Source organism: Telmatherina bonti, assembly GCF_933228915.1.
Source record: "Telmatherina bonti genome assembly, chromosome: 5".
NCBI lineage: Eukaryota > Metazoa > Chordata > Actinopteri > Atheriniformes > Telmatherinidae > Telmatherina > Telmatherina bonti.
Genome location: NC_136623.1, coordinates 13,843,503 through 13,865,617, shown reverse-complemented (window position 1 = coordinate 13,865,617; position 22,115 = coordinate 13,843,503). Strand labels below are relative to the sequence as shown.

The window sequence follows — 22,115 nt, the reverse complement described above, 5'->3', positions numbered from 1 at the left end:
CATGGATGCCAGCTGATGCATCCATGTAACAGAATCTCCAATGGGAGCGCCACATAAAAACACATATCAAGCTCATATTCACAAATAGGTTTTTTACATTTTAAGTAAATTAAAGCAATTAAATCTCATGATGGCAACACTTGGTTGATTATGACTTTATATTAATGACTTTAAACATTGATAAAAAGTTTTTACGCTCTCATGAGACGGTCACTCTGCTCTTTCCATATTAGCATGTTTTTGTTAGTATTTACAATATTAATGTGTTTGATCTACAGATGTGTAGGGAAATAGGTGGGTGTGTCTGAGCAAGATTGTCCTGTGTTTTGTGTTTTGTCTTGGTCAGGTTGTCTTTTGCTTTATTGTTTTTTTGTACTGTATTGTTGTCTTGTATAAATTGTATGTTCCTTTGGTCCCCCTTGCAAACAAGATGTCACATCTCAAGGGGTTTTCCTTTCAATAAATTATCAAATTATTATCAGATAACAGTTGTATGGCTGACAAAACTACTTGAGCTCATGAAAGAATAATTAAAGAGAACAATTATGGACAGAAATGAGGATTTATGCTGCAAAAGTATTAAACAAGATGTAGTAAACCATGTTTATTTGGTATATTTGACAACACAATACATGTTTATTTCTGCTTTTATTGGTCAGCATCAGAGACTAACCCATCAATTTTTCTATTTCTCACATACTCACCCTATGACTTTTTTAGATAAAAGTGTGTGATTGTGTTCCTGTAAAGCACATCATAAATAAACTAAAAGTACTACACACAACCCTAGGAAACCTTTACCTTTTGAATTGAGTTGCATTAAAACCTGTAAGAAGCAATCAATTGCAGCTCCCAGAGCCTGTGAGAAACTGCTTCCTGTGTTTTCGTCCCTTAGAAGAAAACCCACTGAACCAGCAGCTGCCATGCAACTCAACAGAAAGTGTTGATTGATTTTATAATTGCAGCTTCTTCACAAATCTAGATCGCTGGCTTCTTTACAAAGTATTTCATCCTTTAGCATCTTCAGTTCAGCTTCTTTGTTCAGGTAAGATCAATGACGCTGGACTGCATTTCTTTATTCCACTGTTCATCGACCCATCTCCCTGGGTGTGGATTGTGTTCATAAGATACACAGTTTAACAGATTTGTGGCTGTGTGAAGTAATTCACTCCCTTTTCTATCATAGAAACTGTGGTGCAGTTCAGTGTTGGTGAAAATTTAATCTAACCAATGAAAGGAACTTACCCCAAAACATGGGGGGATATCGTTAGAAGCAGAGGGATGAAAGGAGTCACGGATAAAAAAGCAGAGTGGAACAAATTGAGGCTCATTTTCAGGCATTTCTTGGTGCATGAGACAGTCCAAAACCACCCAGATGCATCTTTACTCGCCCGGAGATGTGTTTCTGAGTCACTTCGGCAAATAAAAATTTTACAGTTAACTAGAAAGATGACAAAACAAACAGACAAGCAGGAGCTAACTTATATGGCATTGGTTTACTCTCACTTCACTAAAATGTGGAAGAACCCAGACAAATGATGCCATGCTTGAGAGGTCAGATACATCTGTCCAGTGTGGAAATGACTTCACACCACTAAGGTTCTCGACCATTTTTTTCTTCTTCCACTCCTGTTCCTCGCCGCAGGCTGTCTGCCACCCCGAGTCTTGGCATTTTTGTATGCATGCATGCATGTGTTCATTGAGCTCAGTGGCTCGCATCAGGGATCAGTACACCGTTCAGGCTGCAAAAAGAGTTTCCTTTGCAGAGAAGACAAAGTGAAGAAAGTTTATCACTTAACATATACACACACACACACACACTATTGTTCAACCAGATAAGGTGAGTAGTTGTGACACCTCCAGGGTGCAGAACAAAGTTATCTTTAACCATGATGATAACCTGCATCAGTGCAAAACCAAGGACATGGCCCAAATTTGCATTGGACTCATAGCAACAACACACGCCAGTGATTTCAGAGCTCAAAGCACAAACAATGCATGTTTGAATAAGATTAGTTTCAGACAAATTTAAGAAGTAAAGTTTATCCAGATGATAATGATATGCAAGGGTTTAGGGGTCATTACACTCATGTAGACTTAAAGTACACTCAGAGTTCATGGCTTGGTAGGCCTGTATGTTAGAAGTCAGTGAGGGGATCTTTGGAGTTGGATGCACTGTGGCTTCAGCATAAAGTACTGTCCAAACCGCTGGGACATCACATCCTACCTCATAGCAAACCTCGCTGTTAGATAAAATAAGCCCTTAAAACCTCATTAATAAACCTTACAAAGATGGATGGTAATGACAGCAGTAAGAAATATAAAGGCTGATATAATCATGTTTAATTTTAATAAATATTTACTGGTTAATATGAATCATTTCCCTCCAAAAATGTATGAAATTATTCTGCTGGTTACAGCAGAATAATTATTATTATTTCATCTGTCGACAAACATGGCATCACTTAAATCAACAAAAATATAATGATGCATTCAGTGACAACATATATGAGCAGCAAAATATTCTGGGTTTTTTTAATTATTATTTTTGTTTGTGTAGTTTCTTTTCTCACTGTGTATTTATGATGTAATTTAAAGTATGCAGGTCATACTTTATTCATACCATCAAAGTTTCTTACTCTATGTGACAAAAAACCGACACATTTCACTATTCAGCTTTAAGTCAATACCAAGTAAATGCTGCTATATTTTCCACACTTCTTTATTTTTGATTTTCTTTCTTATCTTTTAACTTTCAGTTTAACACATTAGTTTCACATCAGACTGATACACTCAAATGGTCTCAGTAAGTTTAGGGAACATAGTATTTGATTCGGATTAATAGCTAAAATTTGAAATATTGAGGGAAATGACTGTGATCTGGTTGAGAACATACAATTTTACATTTTTAATCCAGTGAAAAAGATAATTGTATAGTTTTACACCTGTTGAACATGTTGGATTCAAACACTTATACCTTTATGCTCATATGTGATGCAAAGTACTTCTGAGAAAATGTCAACAAATCAAGCAGAAGAATGAGAAATGGGGTCGTACTCTTTCAGTTAAAAAAGAAAAAGTTTCAACAACCTCAAATAACAAATTCTCCTCAAACAAGCGTGTGCTTACACATGGAACTGATGCTACACTCAGTTCTGTTTTATTTTTATTTTTTCGGGGGGGCTTATTCGTGGCTGGTTTTGCTCCTTTGCAGATAATTTGTTCCTTTTTCTTTGGTGACAACAGAGATGCTGAAAAATCGTCACTCATAGGAAAACCACAACACTTAAATATAACATCATACTGCAGAGGAAGAGTCCAGTCTGTTCCCCATCTGCTGCTGTGAAAAGTCTTCAAAAGTCATTACTCTGGTGTCAGTGACCTTTCATCTGCCTTGAGGTGTGATGGAAGTGTTTTTTTTTCCAGCCGACAGCTCTGCCACCCCCCCCCCCCCGCCCCCCACCCCCCCCCCCCACCTTTTGGATGTGTGTTTCCATAGAGAGAGGTAGTGTTTTTATGGTTTGTGCCTGGCCTGACACATGGTGCTGACCTCTGGCGTTGCATCTAAAAGTGTTGATATTTATCACAATAATGGGACAGATTTCATTTTGCTTTCATACACAGCCCACAGCCTAGCGTATGGAAAATAGCAGACAGAAACAGATGTATTCTGGATTTTATGGGCTGGCTTAAAACTGAAGACTAGCCACGCAGAAGAAGATGGAGTAGCACTGAGATGGAAGGCTTCTTGTCTTCTTCTCTGTAAGCTTTCTGTTTTTTTCTGCTTTTCATAAGTTTTTTCAAGTATAAGTAGACCCAAAACATCAGTCTGTCATGGATTTTTCAAGGGGTTTTCATTTGCATGTTTTAGTTTTTTCCTTTTTATTTCATGCTCAAAAAAGAACAGAAACCAAAACAAAAGAATTAATAGAGCCACGTTCATAAGATCATTTTGATCCTTTGTAATTGAAAAAGTAGTCAGCTGTTTTAATATTGCAACCACAATAGAGCTTAGCCATATGTATTCTAATATATATGCTGTCAAAAGTTGGTTAGATTAGTTAATGTCTTATGCTGTTTGCAACATGCATTTGAACAACCTGTTAACAACAGGTAATGGTACATTAGTAATGGTCCTGTATTTGTAAAATTGTGGATATTGCAGATATAATTGTTAACATTTTAGTATGTGAATTATTTTTATTTAAATAGCTTCACAATTTAAATATGTACATTTAAGCCATTCTCAGATTTCATCACTGATTATGTGATTTGCACTCAGCGAAGTTGATAGCTAGCAAATAATAAACCAAGCATGCATACTGCTTGGCTGCTACATCTAGTGTTTTGGTGCTGTCCCTTCTGCTGTAGCTCAGCAGGAAGAGCAGTCGTCTTTCACCTGCAAAGTTGGGAGACTGATTCCACTGACTATGTGCTGACGTGTCCTTGGGCAAGACACTGAACCCCAAGTTACCCTCCTATCAGGGTAAGTAAGTCACTTTGGATAAAAGCATCTGCTAAATGACTATAGAATAGAATAGAATAGAATAGAATAGAATAGAATAGAATAGAATAGAATAGAATAGAATGTACCAACTGACATCCTTGGAATTGGACTTCACTTTCCAGACTGCCTTCTGACCCTGAACGACAGGCTAAATGGGTTGAGACAGCTGGACGCGCTCTCAGGCTGTGTAGCAAGCACTTTGTTGGTTTTAAGCAGCAAATTAACAAAAATGTTTTAGTTTTCTTACAGTATAAAAGCAAGTGCGGGAAATTTGATTGGATATTGAGTTAATTTAAACTTCATTGTCGAGTAAATGTGAAATATGGTGACAACAGAGTTTTATTTTCCTTTATGATGTCAATAAACAGTCATAAAACAGCAATGTTTACTTAGTAAATTTAATATAACTCTTGAATTTAACATTGAAACAGTTTTTTGGGGGCTCCTTCCGCTGCTGAAGGTCTGATAAACCATCCTGCCAAAGGATCTTTTTGTTTGTTTGTTTGTTTGTTTTTTGTTTTTTTCAATATTTCTGTCTGAACTAACCACATAAGTGCTGCACTGGTTTGGAAAGTGTGACATCTGCTAGCGCTGTCCTTGATGAGACACAATTAACAGCAAAATAACGATCACTCAGTAACATCGGCTAACTCTTTCCACCGAACACAGCAGCACAACAAACAATGTGACGTCAGTGATAATGGTCCAAAAATGTCATTTAAATGTTTAGAAATAGCTGTGACTTAAATATTAAGTCAAATCCATTTGGATGACGTGTTGGAACTTTGAAACTTCCATTCGGGAGTCGGAAAATGCTCATGGATGTCGTGGCTTTTGTAGTGGTTTCATGTAAGGGACATCAAGAAAAATATGTTAGACGCCACTGATTCAAACAATTTCTAAATGTTTTTATTAGCATCTATAGCACTGATTTCAACATCATTTCCCAGAAGAAATTCAACTTTTTTGTGAATTCTTTCAAATGTAATCTCTTCTTCATCCCACTTGTCCTCAAAAGTTCTGATTTCTCTCTTTATTTCTTTCCTTTTTGCATTTACTCCCTTGTTTCCATCTTTCTCTTCTTCCCCCTCTGACTGATTCTCTCCTCACAGTCTACATTAATGAGTGAAATGGTCTGTGCTTCCACATCTGCTTCTGTTCCTTCCAGCTTATTGACAGACGTGTAGACATGATATAAAAAGGCAGAAACAGAGGCAGACGCTGTTGCATTGTCGACTCTCCTTCCTTCTCCTTTTCCTGTCACCCCCTCCTCCCTCTCTTTGTCTTTGGTCTCTCTGAAGCGAAGTTTCCTCTCTTGTTCAGGCTGTTGTCTCCTGCGTTCTTGTGAAATGACACAGGAACCAAAACAACAGCGAGCACCAAGGTACCCTCCAAACCGAAAAAAAAAAAATCCCTCAGATACAGAAAACAGTGAATACAACATAGAGCAGAATAGTAGATACAGATGTGTGTGTATTTTTGACTGGGCAAATGGGAGCCCCTGCTGTGTTCATGCCTGTGTATTCTTCTGAAAGTTTTGTTGTTTTATTTTCTCTCCTCCACCATGTGTCTCTCTCAGTCTTCTCGTGCATAAAGGTGAAGATGAAACATGAGAAAACATAGCGCATGTTGTTAAGAAATGTCACTTTGTCCCTTTTGGCTGAGAGCTGCTCCTCTTTTACATTTCTGTCTGAACAACTCGAAGCAGCTTAGCTGACAAGCTTCATTACTGCAAAGCCAAGACAACAATTGCAGCCACTTACAGCAAGGAAGCAGTCACTAAAATACGCAAAACTTTTTGTAGACTTCTGAATCCCTTTTTTCACAATTTAAGCCCAATGAATCCTTGCAATTTCATCTTGGAATATGGTCATGCCATCAGGGAAGAAAAAAATGTATTGATGGAATAACTTGGTCATTCAGTATATTCAGGTAGTAAGTTGACCTCTTCAGACACATGATGTTGCTGAACCTAGAACTGACCACCAGCAGCAACCAGAGATCACAGACTGCCCCCCCACAGGCATTATGTGCATGTGGAAATATTCTTACTTTCACTATAAAACATTAAACTGCCTCTTCGTTCTCTTCAATTTGATTTCATTAAATGTTTATTGCCATCATCATTGAGTTTTTTTTCTGACCACGTTTCTTCCTGGAAGACAATAGTCCCCACTATCCTTTCAGATTTTAATAATGCATTGGAGAGTTAATAATCCAATTTTCTGTTTAATGCATGCCAGTGATTTGACCCTTCTTAAACAGATGCCTTTTCCACAAGTATGGGATGTATCTTTCAACATGGTTGTTTAAAAAGTGGTTGTTGGAGTTTATCTGTTGGAGTTTAAAGAAAATCGTTTCCAATTTAGTCGTTATTCAGTAGGAGGCTTATTTATGATGAGATGGAAATCTTTCCAGTGTTTAAATAATTATAAAACTATGTAATGTTAGGCTCAGGAAATAAAACAGAAAACACAATAATAGATTTGAAATTGGTTTATGATGAAGACAGTCCTGTATATGTTTAAGGAAAGTTAGGACTTTTTTTTTTTTTTTTTTTTTTTTTTTTTTTTTTGCACAAAACAAATTAAAATCCTTTCTTTCAACTTTTAGGTGATGAGTGGTACCTGTGCAGGCTGACCCTGAGCATGCCCAGTCAGGCTGACCTGCAGTGGGGGATGTTTCCTTCACCTTACCTGGGCGCCGTTGGTCCTGATGCAACTCCTGGGTCTGTAGTGTACCGACTGTCGGCACGGCAACGAGATGGAACCCTTGGACAAGCCCAGTTCCTCCTACTGGAAGGTACGCGTTTTACTGTAGATTAATTGTTTTTGTTTTTTGTTTTCATCCTCTCTTTTATGTTTTCATTAATCTTTCCACATACTTTACATCAGAGCCCCTACGTTACATAGAGCACAGTGCCTTTAACACTCCTACGAACAAATAAAGCATTGTTTAGATTTCATAAAGAAGCTTCAAAAATGACAAATGAAGTTTAAAATTTAAAATTCAACTCTTTAAACTCAAAATTCATCAAACTCCCCCGTCATTTTTTTTCCTTTTACCTACCAGTGAAACTTCTCTCTTGTTTTGGTTGATTTTTTTTTTTCTAAAACCTGTCATGCGTTTGCTCTGGCTTTTATCTTTTGCCCGTATCATGAATTAAGTCTGCTGCTGCTCTGCCATCGTCAGGCCCTCTGTGACAAACTTGCTTTGCTCAAAGGAGCGATTTATAAATAAAAATTTGACTTGTTGGATTTCAATTACTGACAAGTGAGGGAAGGGGAGAAAGATGCACATAAACGGCACGGAGCTGCACTGTTAATCGCTCCCCGGGGCATCGAAAGCTCCCAGATTTAGGAATAATAGCAAAGTCTCTGGAGAGGTAGTGAGTGGGTGAGTAGAACGGTGGGCGTATGGGTGCCCGTGGCTGTGGACGAGGAAAAAGGAGGAGGAAGAAATAGGACTGATATTTTAGGAGCTAATTTCTAATGCTTCCATTATAAAGGGTTCTGACTCCCCTTTGGCATAATGTGACTACATGTGTTCAAACAAGTAATCCAGTTGTTTTTAGCATCATGCTAACATGATAAAAAAAAATAAATAAATAAAAATGTCCACACAGTATGCGTTTGTGTGAAGCCGATTAGTGTCATAAATACATTTTTCCTCAGCTTAAATGTCCTAAATTAGAAGAAATACAAAATGGTTGCAAAACCACTGCTCAGTTCTCAGCCTTGTTTTTATGCCTCTGCTTATAATAATATAAGAACAACTTTTATGGCATGTACAGAGAAGCTCAGCACCACTTCACCCACCAATCCTATGGGAGTATTTTATTTGTGATTGGTGCACAGCTTGACAACACCAAGGGATGCTTTTTTGAATACAAATCACTGTCAGTAACCCTTGAAGCATGCAATACTGTACCACAGAGCATATAGTACCAAGCCTAAAAGCTCAGAATACTTTAATAGCTTTTTTTTTTGTAATACTATCTAGGGGCGGGATGCAATTAGAAAATGAATCTAACTAATTGCTGGATTTTGTAATTAAATCATTTTAAATTACTGCATTTTAATCGCATAACAATATCTGGCCCAAAAAGCGACATTTTTTTTTTATTTAATGGGTTTTATTGGATGACTAAATCAAGTAATAGACACATATGTTAATACTGCAAACTCAAGCTCTGTTAATGTCTGGAAATGCATTTAATTGTGTTTCCATTCAAAACAGTAGCAAAGAAATATAAAATTCCTTTTCTAAAACTAAACAGAGCTAAAGCCAAAGTGTCATTTTACGTTCTTTAACTAACAGCTGCAGTCTGAAGCACATTACAGTGCTTTTAACGTGTTACATGTGTTCGTCCACACACTTCTTTAATAGATATTAGTATCTAACAGTAAGCAAGAGTGGGATCAACCAGTGGCAACTTCAGTCTGGTCATGCATCAGAGGTGATCATGTCCTGCTTTGACTGCAGCTTGAGGCTGAAAGCTGCGTGAGGACCAAGCTTCTTCTTCTGGGTGGGGGAGGGGATTGCACAGCAGTCGCTGCTGCTAACAAAGGAAAGTGAGACATACTTTCACGTTAATTACCTAAAGTCTCCAATATTACTAGAAAATGTTAACATCACAGTTATTGGTAGTTATTTGTCCTTTAGTTGGAGTGGCAAGAGGGGTCTGAAAAATGATAAAAATATCACCAAATTGCTAAGTTATTAGTCATGAGCGGAAGTTACCGTGTGCCTCAATGTAATCGATGTAAAAGGAAATTGAGCACTGGCTAAGTTTTACATTCTGCGATTAAATGGGTTCATTTTCTTAACATGTCATTTTTTCTGTAATTAATTAATCAAATTAACACATTCAAGTCCCACCCCAGTTACTAGTCTGAATTTAAAGCGTTTCACTCCCCAAAACTAAAATATTCCTATCACCCAATTTTAACCATTTTATCTACTTTAACTGACCCCTCTGGCGTTTCTCTGACTTACTGCACTATAGACGTAACTCAGTGAGAAAAGTTAATGATAAATGCTTTAACGTCAGTCTCCAAACTGCAATTAAATGCATATTTACTTGGTAAATTTTCTGTAAATAATTCATTGTTATCAACACATTAAAGACCCACCCCTATTTTTTTTGTACACCACTGTGTGTAATATAACTCTTTAACACATAAACCTCCACTGCAGATGCAAACAAACCTCAGATGAATTTGTTGTTAAATGAAAGCACCACAAATAGATGAAGCAGACAGAGATGATTGACAGACTGGATGCAGCTGCTGCTTCAGAGCCCTCTGGTCAACAGCTGGGGATTCTTCTGTTACATATTTCTCTTTTTTAATAACTTCCCTTCTATTTGTCCCCCATTCTTTTTTCCTTCATCCAACTCATCTTCCTTTTTCAACCTCCTTCATACCTCTCTACATTCTCCACATTGCTCGCTAAAACTCAGATTTTCTTTGATTTCCCCTCCATCATCCACACCATTTTATTACTTCTGCCTCATCCATACTTATGTTTTTCCTCACATCCTTCACTTTTTTCCTCCACTGCTCCATTTTTTTCTCACTGCCTTTTCCCCTTTTTTCTGTCTCATAAACCCGAGGGGACACGGGTGAAAATGAGCCTGTCTGTTTTTCCTTTGTTTTGTTTTTTTGTTTTGTTTTTTTTTTTGTCTTCAGTGAGTGTTAAACATCTATCAAACAGAAATAAACACACACCCAGCATCCCTCAAGCATTAATTTGCTTCAATTTGCTTTTCATAATTGGACAGCTGGGACTCCATCCATTTATTTATATACAAATGGACAAGTTGAAAGACGGATGCCTGTTTACACGACCAACTGCACAAATTGATCCATTGTTCAAATTTTGCATGAAAATAAAGACGCATGATCAATAATACAGTGCGAAATTAAATTAATGAAATGAAAAATAGTTTATGTATGTATTTAGAAAAAAGATTTTCTAATATTATGCACAGCAGTTACCAATATGTTGAATTTATGATGGAATAAATGCGACTGGAAACAGGAATGTTTTATTGGCAGTTAACAACGAACGAAGCTTGTTTTGTGTTACATTTTACTTTTATAGTAAATTTGTGGAAAAAAAACAACTAATGAAACAAAATTTTAGAGAAAGAAAAGCCTCTAAAAGCTTTCTACGTGTGATAAATCAGCATTTTGGTGTTACTTCAGTTCAGGGAACAAGTTTAATGAGGAAACATGTTTAGATGAGTGAAATGGGATTTTTATCACTTCAAGCTGATGTACAACAGCTTTAGCTTCTTTATCTTCTGCTCGTCTCTTAATATAAAGGTGGTGAGGATTGTTTTGAGGTGGATCGTCGTTCTGGTGTGATCAGGACCACAGGACGACCTCTGACCCCCAGCAAGGAGTACTTTCTGCAGGTGCAGGCAGTGGATGGACGCGGACGCAAAGGCCCACCCGCCACAGTTGCTCTCCTCGCTGGATATCGACCACCGCAGTTTACCAACTCCACCTACAACCTGAATGTGCCAGAAAACACACACGTTGGCCAAGCGTGAGTCCCCATATGTCTGATTCATCTGATGTTTTTGGCTTTAATGGGAGGAAAATAGGGGGGGGGTTTTGCCCCTTTGAGTCTCTCCTCATTTCCTCATATGTGTGGTTTTGCTCTCTGATGGATATAATCCACTTTACTAGTTGTAATTTTAGCTACGCTAGCCTAATTCAGTTTATTTTAGTTGTGTAAATGCCCCTTTCCTATGAAATATGTGAATTGTATGAAATAAAACCCATCAGGCCCATTTTTATGAGGACAATGTAAGTTGAATACAAAGCGGCCATTGATGGTAAAAAAAAAAAAAGAAAACATTGTTTTATTACTTAAAGGTAGAGTATGTAAGATTTTCATTATTTTCTAAATAAATTAACTAAAGAAATAACTACAATCATAATTAGATAGTTTTTTAAACATGTAGGTTCCAGTCTGTCCATAACTGATGCGTTATTAAATTACAAGTTTAATTAATGACAAAGACCCTTCTTGAATGTTTTCTGACCAGTAAAAAAAAAAAAAAGTACTTTTTTTCCACCAGTAGGATGAGTATGAGCCCATTTATTGCAGAGCGGCTCTGAGCTACAGCTCACAAGAGATTCCTGCCCTCATTGGAGCTGGCAAGGAGGAGGGGTGAGGGGTGAGTTTTGCTCATTACTGCCAACCTGTGGTCGTTTGTGGAGGTAGCAGTTTTGTGGTTTTGCCCACGACCTGGTGTTTGCCAACTAGTGGTGGAAAGAATCGCCTTGAAATCTTACATACTCTGCCTTTAAGAACAGCTATACATGTCTTTTATGTGTTACAAATGTACATATAATTCAAAACCAGTGTTAGGAAACTGTGACTGGGTTGTTGTTCATTGTGTCAACAACACTGTGAATGGTTTCACTGTACAGCTAGAAGTCTGTTGGCCTTTTCTTTATTTATCAAACTTCCCTCCCTGCCAAACAATCTCCAAAATGCACCACAAAAGTTAAATCGTTTCCCTGTTTTTCAAAATGATTCTGAAGAGGAGGGGCAGGGTGGGTGTGGGCATGTAGAGGTCAGCTATAGTATTAAACACCATGACATTTGTGTTACAATTTCTGGGATGCTGTGACTTCTGACCATAGCACAATATCTCTTCATATAATAAAACAGGTTTCTGTTGATGCAGAATTGATAAGTAATGCAAAAAAAAAAAAAAAAAAAAAAAGACATTTCTGATGTTAATGATTTTAAAATTCTATGATAAGATAAAAGGAGGGAAAAAGCCATAATGAACACAGAAAACTACACTGATGTCATTTTGGATTACCAGTGATGTCAATACAAAAAATAAAAAATTCTGGCTTTTTTAGGTCTGTCGATCTGTGTACAAACTCATTTAAGTAGTTACAAATATCTCTAATGTCTCTCTGCTGTAATGGGATGCAGCAATTTTATTAACAGTGACAAAGTTTTTTTTTTCCCTTTTTTTTCTTTTTTTAACTTACAGAATTTGAGCTATTTTTTTGTTTACACTCACCAGAGACCACCACCTCACCTTACGTTCAACCACAATAAAACGTTACAGTTAGTAAATGTTGTCAGTAACATCAGCATCTTAGTCCACAGCCCAGGGTCGATGTTGATCTCATAAGTTTAGATCAGACATGGCTGCTAAAATACACAATGCAGAGTCAAGTTACTGCTAACGCTGTTGTGTTTTTCCATAACTTCTGTGTTTCTATCAGTATTCCACTTAACAAAGCTCAATTTTACAGAATATTAGGAATGCTTTTGCTACATGGTGGAGATACATATCTGCATATTTTGTGCACATGCTCAGGGTATTGATTGTATCACAGTGGCATTCTGGAAATTCTGCATTTTCATAGTTTTAGGTTAAAAGTTAAACTAAAAGCTTCCATATTTACACCACCATCATCTGCATGTCACTACCTTAAATAATGAGTATGAAAATACGGGTGAGATGTGTGTGTCCATTTGTGTGCTTGGTGTGTGTGTGTGTGTTCATGTGTGTGTGTCCACGGTTGATTCCTTTGCTTTGCATGTCATGTGATGCATGAAAAGATGAGCCCCGTAGAGCGAGACAAAAGAAAAAAAAATATAGGGGAAGGAGAAGGAAGAGAAGGAGTGACGATAACAGAGAAAAGGAGAAGAAGGAGACAGAGGGATGAGGAAGAGAAGGAAGGGGGTGGGATGAATGAAGAGGACCCAGATGTGTGAGTCTGGCCTGAGGCTGAGAATTTGCAAGTGTGGCAAATTCAAATATTTATTAAAAGTGAGGTCTGGATAAACATGAAGGAGAGTGAGAGTATGTGTGTGTGTGTGTGTGTGTGTGTGTGTGTGTGTGTGTGTGTGTGTGTGTGAGAGAGAGAGAGAGAGAGAGTGTGTGTTTGAATCCCTCAGGGCTGCTGGCGCAAAGCACATTGTATTAATATCCAAGTATCCATGCCACCCTGTGAGCAGTGTGTAGGTGTATCTCAATATGTGTTTTGTGTGGGTCTCTACTTCCATTATATCCCTTTTATGTGTTACTATGCTCTTGCCCTCTGTGTGTATGTGTTTGTGTGTACATGTGTGTGTGTGTGTGTGAGATTGTTTTAATCAAATTGATTAACCAGGTTGTGATGGTTTCTGAGCTCAGAATAATCCATTAAGGCTGTCGTCTCCTCACAGCTCCTCTCCGCTCTGAGTCTGTTTGGAAACAGAAATGTAGAGCAGCTTTGCTCTGACTTGCGGTCGTGTTTACACTTTAGGAAAGACAAGTCAAGTTTATTTATAGAACAAAGTGTTTCATAGTGTTTCACAATTAAATAAAATGAAAGAAGGAATGGGATAAATCCAGACTTGAGGAAATGTACCAGCGTTAGCATTTAATGATCATTTTCCAAATATTCATAATACCATTGTGGCATTGTCACTGTTAGCTAGGCAACCCATCTAGTATGATTTATATGGCGTATTTGATGTACAGTATGCAAGTCTGAAAGCATCTAGAATGGTGGCTCCTATGTGTGTGTAACGTCTGTAAAGAGAGAGAGAGAGCCCTCATTCCAAAACAACAAATGAAAACTATCCAATAGTAGAAAGACAGATAGATTTAGACCCCAAGACAACAAACAAGATGTGTGTCAGGTCAAGACAGGTCTTCTCTGCTAGCCTAAGCCAAGAAAAATATCAAATGAGTCAGAGAAGAAGAGTCAGACTCAAAGAGCGCTCGGCCGTTGCTCTTTGTTGCAGCTCTCTTTGCTCTGTTATCGAGGAAAGCTGGAAAAGCTGTACTTCCTGTGTCACCATCCAAAGGCTACAAAGACCAAAAGCAACACAAACTGGACCATTTCACATCATTGCTGTACAACAATATATTGTGAACGTGGTGTAAAGGCAGGTACTGAAGTTTAACGTGCGATTGGTCATACTTGTGGAAGGGGAAGAACTTGCCTGGCGAGGGTTGCTTGTGATTCATAATATTTTTGTTGTTGCAATTAGCCTCACAAATTTAAATAAATAAAAATAAAAATAAAAAACTCTGGAGTAAATCTACAATTTCTTTGTAGCCATGGAGCCCTAAAAGAGGCTCATCTGGGATCTGAAAAAATTTATAAAAAATTGTAATGACTTAATTGTTTCTTTGTGTTTGTTCTGTTTTGTTTTGTTTTTTTTAAATCAAACTTTATTTATACAGCAGTTTTCATACAAAAGCAGCTCAAAGTGCTTTTCACAAAATTAACACAAATTATGAATACATACATATATATATATATATATATATATATATATATATATATATATATACATATATATATATATATATATATATATATATATATATATATATATATATATATATATATATATATATATATATATATATAATATATATAATATAATATATATAATCGGGTTAAAAACATTAGAAGTTGTAAGTACGCACCCGATCATGTCCTAACATTTAGCTGTCTCTTATCCATTCAGTGTTGCTGTGGTTCAGGCGGTCTCGTTCCAGAAGAAGACGTTGTCCTACATGCTGCTGGTAAATCCTGGGAATCTGTTTAGCATCAACCAGGAGAGCGGCTCTCTCAGCCTGACCAGGACTGTTGACTACGAGAGTGGCCACAACCTTCACACTCTGCAGGTCCGGGCTTCTGAACCGGACACCGGCCTGAGCGGCGTGGCAGAGGTACTCCACCAAATGAACTCACATAAAAAGCTGCTAGATTTAACTGTGTATTTTACAAAGGATAAAATTGTTGCTGGGAGAAAAGATCAAGCCAATATATATCACTGCACATCAACCGTTTTAGAGTCATTTTCAGCATTCACAAAGACTTTAGTGTGTGTTCATGCATAAAACTAAAGTTAAATAAGATTAAAAGTCACTGAGGCGCACTGATTTCCACCATACATACACAGATCTGCAACCCAATGGTCAGTTTTAACAATCAACGCCTCTACTGATGAATCAGACAAGAAAAATGAAGAAACACTCCCAAATTCACCATGGTAACACCAGTATTGATCCAAGAGGACATAAATCACAAGTTTATAGTTTTAAAAGAAGAGGGTAAACTTTGTTCTAAAATCAGCTTTATGTAAACACCAGTACGTTCATGATTAATTTGAAAATAATGCAAATTTATAGAAAGAAACAGAAGCAGCATGTTTTTTCAAGCAGGAATAAAACTTCTGACCATGAAACATTCATGCTCAGGCATGCTTCATCTGCTGTTTTCATGTTTTGTTTTTTACTTGCTCATGTAATTTCTCTGTGATTGAATGATGCTTTGGTTGTGTTGCAGTGCTCAGCAGCAGGTTTGAGCTAATGAGCAAGTTTCCCTTAATGCCTTTGTAAGAAAGAGGTTTCTTTTTGCTCAAAAAAAAAAGGCCATCAAGGGCCTCGTACAAAACTAATAACAAAAACTAAAAAGCTTCTGTATCTGTCTAAAATGGTGCATGACTGCCAAATGTGCTGTTATTTGTGTGCTAGCCAGATGTTTTGAGTAGGTAATCAGGAAGCCTTTAGGTCCAACCTGCTAATTGATTGAACAGGATTATGATGCTTTTGAATGAAGCAGAAATCGAAAGTCAATGTATGCTGCGTGCGTTCCCACCTGCAGTCAGGGCTGTTCACTTGTAATCAGATCATCCGAAAGGCATGATGATGCCAGGTGAGAACAAGGCCACAGAGCAGCTAACCTGTAACACTGTCAAAGTAAACCCGGCGCTTGTTAGCCTGTGGATATGAATTCCTGCTGCCTGTGAACTATGTCAAGACTTATTTTAGAGAGGCAAAGACACATATACAGAGCACACACAATACTTATTACATATGCTATTTGTTTAATTACAGCTTAATATTATGGATGAACCACAACAAACCATGTTGTTTTACATCCATCCACTTAAATATTTTGATTATACAGTTACACAGTGCACGGTAAACAGAGAAAAATATTATGTATTTGGATATAATTCTTCAGTACTGCTGACTTATTAAAAATCATGTTAACACACTAATGAGCCCTTGTGGTCATTCAAAAGAAAAGGTCTACACAGCACTGTAAGTGGTATCACAGCCTATTGTTCAATGATAAACAGAATAAATCCACATTACCACTGGCCACCTTCGTCAACAGACAAACTTTAAAACTTCTGTAGGCTCTGACTCGTGACCTTTGAACAAAGAGCTCTTGGATCGCTGAAAACTGAGAGAAGCTCAGCCACTGAATCAGATGCTGTGATGCAGCTGTTTCATTTTCTGTGAGTTCTGTGTGTGTTCACTGTGCAAGTGTTAAAAACAAAAAAGCTATTGATTTAAAGCTCCATTCTGAGATATCAGTAAGATGCACATGCATATTACAAATGGTCCAATCCTGACTACTTAGACCCTAACTCAAACATCCATATGTAGCCCTCCATTATTACCTGCTCTGACTGGTCTCCGGGTCCAGATGGTTTAGACGGAACACATAGCTACTAAACTACCAGCAACACCCCATAGGCCACTAGTGCTCTATAAGCTTAGCTGGCTAATTCACTCTCAAGGCCCTGCATGTGTGTGTGTGTGTGTGTGTGTGTGTGTGTGTGTTGCTGTCAGTTGTGTTGAGGCAGCCTGTTTAGCAACGCTAATTTCATGTAGCTTCTGCAGATTCTGTTGCCTTTGGCTTTATCTGACATTTTGTCAGGATTATGTCAGTCTTTTCCCATTGTTCCATCCAACAGCTTCACAGACCCTTCCTGTCAAGCTAAGGCTATTCTTCTGATACAGGGCAGCAAACACACTCCAGTGATCAAGTCAACACCTTAGCATTAGTTAAATTAGGTTTTTCATACGTTTATCATAAACTATAAAACACTGCAATCGCAACATATCTTGAAACACAGGGTTATATTGCAATTTGAGCTGCGTTGTATGTAATACAACCTGCCTGAGGCCTTTAGAAGAAACAAGAAACTGTCATATTTATTTGTGGCTTTTTTAAGCTGACAGTTCATACACCCTGCTCCCCTACATGTTTTTTTTTATTTTTTATTCACCTTCTAATGTGTTTATACCATCTTTTTACTTAATCCTCTGTTTGTATCATTTTACTTACAGCATTAAATAATTTGCTCCCAAATTGTATTTATTTGTGAGCCAGTTCGACTTCTTCAATGCAGGCCATGCCTTCTCTCCAAAACCACCATGCTGTGAACCATGGCACGCTCAAAACCATCATTTAAGTAGAGTCTCAAACACGTTTGCACCTGCTTCCCATTTGTGTAATCACTCAGTTATCAGCCCGAAACCGTGTTCATCCCCATGTGAAAAATTCTAGACTGCGCACACAAATTACTACTTACAAATTGGATCTTAGTAGATCTGGCCCTTAATGTGTTATCTTGCCTGTGTTTTGTTTAATGACTGGTGTATTTACTTACTTAAAATCATTATTTTCTTCCACAAAGTGCATCATATGTTCTTCAAACAGTCATTCATCCTTCATTTAATCAGATAAAACCACATTAAAAGACGAAATCTGTTTTCCCAAGAATGATCTGGCAAGGAAAGCAGCACAACCAAAAATCAATAAAAGAACACAAAATAAATAAACAGACATCAAAACAGTAAAACAGATTTAGCAGCCAGCATTAGGTACATGAAATACAGCATGAGATGAATTATGCAAAGAAGTTTAAAAGCAGTCACATTGGCTGAGGGAGTTTCCCTCTCGAGCCCTATAATCTCCTAGATTAGCCTGATGATTTCAAATCAGTTTATGAATTATTTTGACTGTAAGAAGTTGCATATTTAAAGCTCTTTCCCCCCAAATTCTGTTCTCACTCTTGGGAACACCAGTTCGTAGAACAGGAGAGTGAAGGCCATTTTCATTCTGGTTCCTAGACATGTAGGTAGAGTGAAATGAAGGAACAAAGTGAAAAAAGCTGTATTCATTACAATGACACGAAAATTCACATATATACATTGACCAATTGTCCAGTTGCAGTAGATAATCTTCATGTCAGTCATACAAACATTAGATCAATATGTCAGTAAAAAATGCAAATTACAAGGAGAACTTAAATCAGTAAATGGCCACAATTTGGCCTACTTACTCAGTAACTAATGAGGAACTAATCAAGGACCAGTGATCCATTAACACTAGAACCGCCAAGAAGGGTCATTTTTACCACCCCCCTGCTGCAACAGCGCAAATAACGCAAAGATGCTTTGAAGTTGTTTGATTCCATTTATTATGTTAATAGTTATAACTGAGACTTAAAAAAAAACTAGCTAAACAGTAAAGAAAAAAAAACATAACTAATTTTAAAGTAACATAAATAAACGCTGCTCTTCCACTTATTTTTCATTCACTCGCATACAAACACGACATGTGGTGTGGCGATGTGTGATCAGCTGTGATCACACATCGCCATGTGTGTTACTCACTAGATGACTCCTTATCAAGTAAAAGAGACGGATCATCACTTTCTCCAGCTACTGATTCCTCCACCGTCTCGTCAGAATCCTCCACCGTCATCCAGAGCTGGTTCTCCGTCAATCACTTCTTGAAATAATAACCAAGCTTCTTTGGCATTCATATATCTTTTGTATTCATCCATTTCTCAAATTCAGCGATCATAAAACCCTCTTACTCACTCTTTGACAGCTGAATAAACTCACGTGCATTACGAAGCAACCGGGCGTGGCGTGAATGGGCGTGGCGCAAAAAACATCTGACAGATGAAGACAATGCATTTCATTAGGCGGTAGAAATGACCCCGTTGGCGGTTCTAGATATTTATCCTCAGGTTTCCTTTTGTTGTGATCACACACTCACAAAAATTCACAAAAAAAGTTCATTGGACCCATTTCAGGAAAAGAGGAGAAATAGGGATTTTATTTTAACAGAAATATAAGTGTTTGAAGAGCCAAGGAGGTAAAAATGACCCGCTTGGTGGTTCTGTACCTGCTAATGATAGTCATTTTGTTAATGCAGTGGAAGGGAAAGGATTTCTAAACAATTTACAGTCAGTGGGATGACAAACTGCTGGTATTCTACATGGGCAATTCTTCTATTTTGCTTCTATAATGCTATTATTTGTAGCTAGCATGCCAACCACATAAAAATTCTGTCATTTCCAGCAATGTGCTGTAACTTAAAGAATTGAGGCGTTAAAACCTTTGTATTTGTTTCTCAAATGCAAATAAATGTAACCTAAATAAATAAATGTAACAAATAAATGTACTTGGAAACACTCCAGGGGATATGTGAGAAAATAAAATGGAGATAACCTGGATATGCTGCAGAGGGTACAATGTTAAAAAAAAGTTGATAAAGCACTGTTCAATATTGAATTGTATGATTGTCATATTCAGCTTAAGCCATTAACTGTGAGATTGTGATATTTAAATGAGAACCTTTTCAGCATTGCATAGAGAGATGCAAGCAGGAGAAGGCATCAAGCCAAAATGCATCAAAAGGAACCTAAAATTGGATAAATAGCAGACATCTCAATGTTATGCAAGCATGAAGTCAAGACTGCAACTCAACCAAGAGGCCATAATCATGTTTTTAATATGATTTATTTATAAATAGTAACCATCACCTGCAATCAGTAATTCAAGGCGTTTCAGCTGATCTGAAGCTTTCTGGGAGTTTGTTCCAGACACGTGGAGGATAGAAGCTGAATGCAGCTTCTTCACATCTGGTTCTGACTCTGGGAACTGATAAAAGACCTGATCCAGATTTGTTGGGGTCTGGTAGGTTCATACTGGTTTCAGATAACTGTATGGGTTTTTTTTGGTATTTCTATAACTCTCGTGAGTTTTATCAATATTAGAAATTTCAGCTTCTGGGAGAAAAACGAGGCAATTTATTGTGGTCGAGATAAGAATCCAGTTTGCCAAGTGCAGCTCACATAGATGCAGTGCCGCTGTGGGAATGTCTGTGACAGTTCCACCCCCCCACCCAGTTCCCATTCATTCACAGCAGGAAACATTTGAACATGTTTTCATATATTTGATGTGCAGACTTCTTTAGAAATTTAAAAAAGTGTGGCCCTGATCCTCTTTTCATGAGATACAAACTACATGTTCTGTAGATAAAAAAGATGACTATTGACAGGTGATGATTGCACCACATCACTGAGTGTAATTCTATTTTTTATTTTTTTTCCTTTGCAGGAGAATATAAATGCATTTGCTTGGTTGCTTTGTGTGAGACTTTTTCATTAACAAAACTCTGCTTTGGAAAGTGCTCATTCTATTGTTGGGTCTGAAGTGAAAATAATAGGCAATTTTCTTACTGCGTACACTTTAATCTTCTATATATTCCCCGCATGTGTGCGCAGGCAGCCTTACATCTACATCCCCTCAGTGTCCTTCTGTTGTCCTGCTGTTCTCACAGAACAGGTGGTGCGCTGCAGGTTCAACACTGCAGAGGAAACCTCTGCTCAGGTGGTCATGTTGGCAGCCTCGTCAGTTAAATCAGGCTTCAGGGGCTTAAAAAACAGTGTTTTGCTTTGAGCTCCAGCAGCTATAAGGGATTGGGGGTGTGTTGGACAGAAACCGAGACAAGATAAAGACTCACTATGTAGAGGATTTCAAAGAGAGATGAAGAGAAAGAAATAGAATGGAAAAAGCGTTTCTGTCCTCCAGAAGGGGAAACTTGTCTTCATTCACAAAAATAAATAAAGGTTATATTTTTATATTGAAAGATTCAGTCCTTAACAAAGCATTCTTTAAGTTTCCTGTCTTAACTTTTTTTTTTTTTTCTGTCCCAGTGGGCTCTCTCTGGCTACTAAGGCCAATGTACTTTCATTTAAATGATGATTCTAAGTTGCAGAATTGTGCTTTAAATTGTGCAAAATATACAAAGATTTATGCTGAATGCATGTTTGGTAGTACAGTGTCTGTTTCCTTTTCGGATACAGCTGTAATAACACAACGTTCTGTTATGTTTTTTATATTTATTTTTAATGTTTGCATGAATGATGCAGGCAAACAAACCTTGTTTTACTGAGGCCTGCGTGTCGCCACCTTAAACCATTATCAGGAGGAACTTCAAGTCTGCTTTCAGACAGGATAACCTAGAGCATTATTCTGACTTCAAACCTAAAGATGTTACTATTTTCAAGCTTTTCTTCCCAATATACAAAGCTAAAGATGCCTTCACACTTTTCATATGTATCTCTTTATTCATAAGATTGAACAAACTTTAGGATTTTGCTCATGCAAACAGGTGACTGACAAGAGACCAAAACCTCCATGGTGTGGAAATTAAAATCCCAGTTGATCTTGTGTGTTTTGTGTGCTTTAAACGACTTCACGTCGCATTTTATGCATCATACATCTGCAATAAACAATAGCAGATCATAACCACAGAATGTTTTCTGCAGGTGCTTGTACATATAACAGATGAGAATGACTGCACGCCAGAGTTCCTCCACTCCATCTATACGAGAGACAACATACCTGAGAGCGTTGCACCTGGAACCTCCCTGCTGCAAGGTAATACTCGCCGTTCTGTGAAGCGTGCTGGAGAGAGTATTTGCCCTCAATCAGAGAACACAACACTAACAC

The 22,115-nt window shown here is 37.6% G+C and overlaps 1 protein-coding gene across 1 annotated transcript in view; it reads left to right on the top strand.

Annotated features, from left to right (window-relative positions):
• Positions 1 to 22,115, top strand: part of LOC306756605 (neural-cadherin) — a gene marked incomplete at both ends in the record, with an annotated part of 153,665 nt that overhangs the window by 64,930 nt on the left and 66,620 nt on the right. The window contains 4 exons of the mRNA XM_079241404.1: positions 7,121 to 7,309; positions 10,840 to 11,065; positions 15,026 to 15,230; positions 21,932 to 22,043. Coding sequence (XP_079097530.1) covers positions 7,121 to 7,309; positions 10,840 to 11,065; positions 15,026 to 15,230; positions 21,932 to 22,043 — 732 coding nt within the window. The remainder of the gene's footprint in view (positions 1 to 7,120; positions 7,310 to 10,839; positions 11,066 to 15,025; positions 15,231 to 21,931; positions 22,044 to 22,115) is intronic.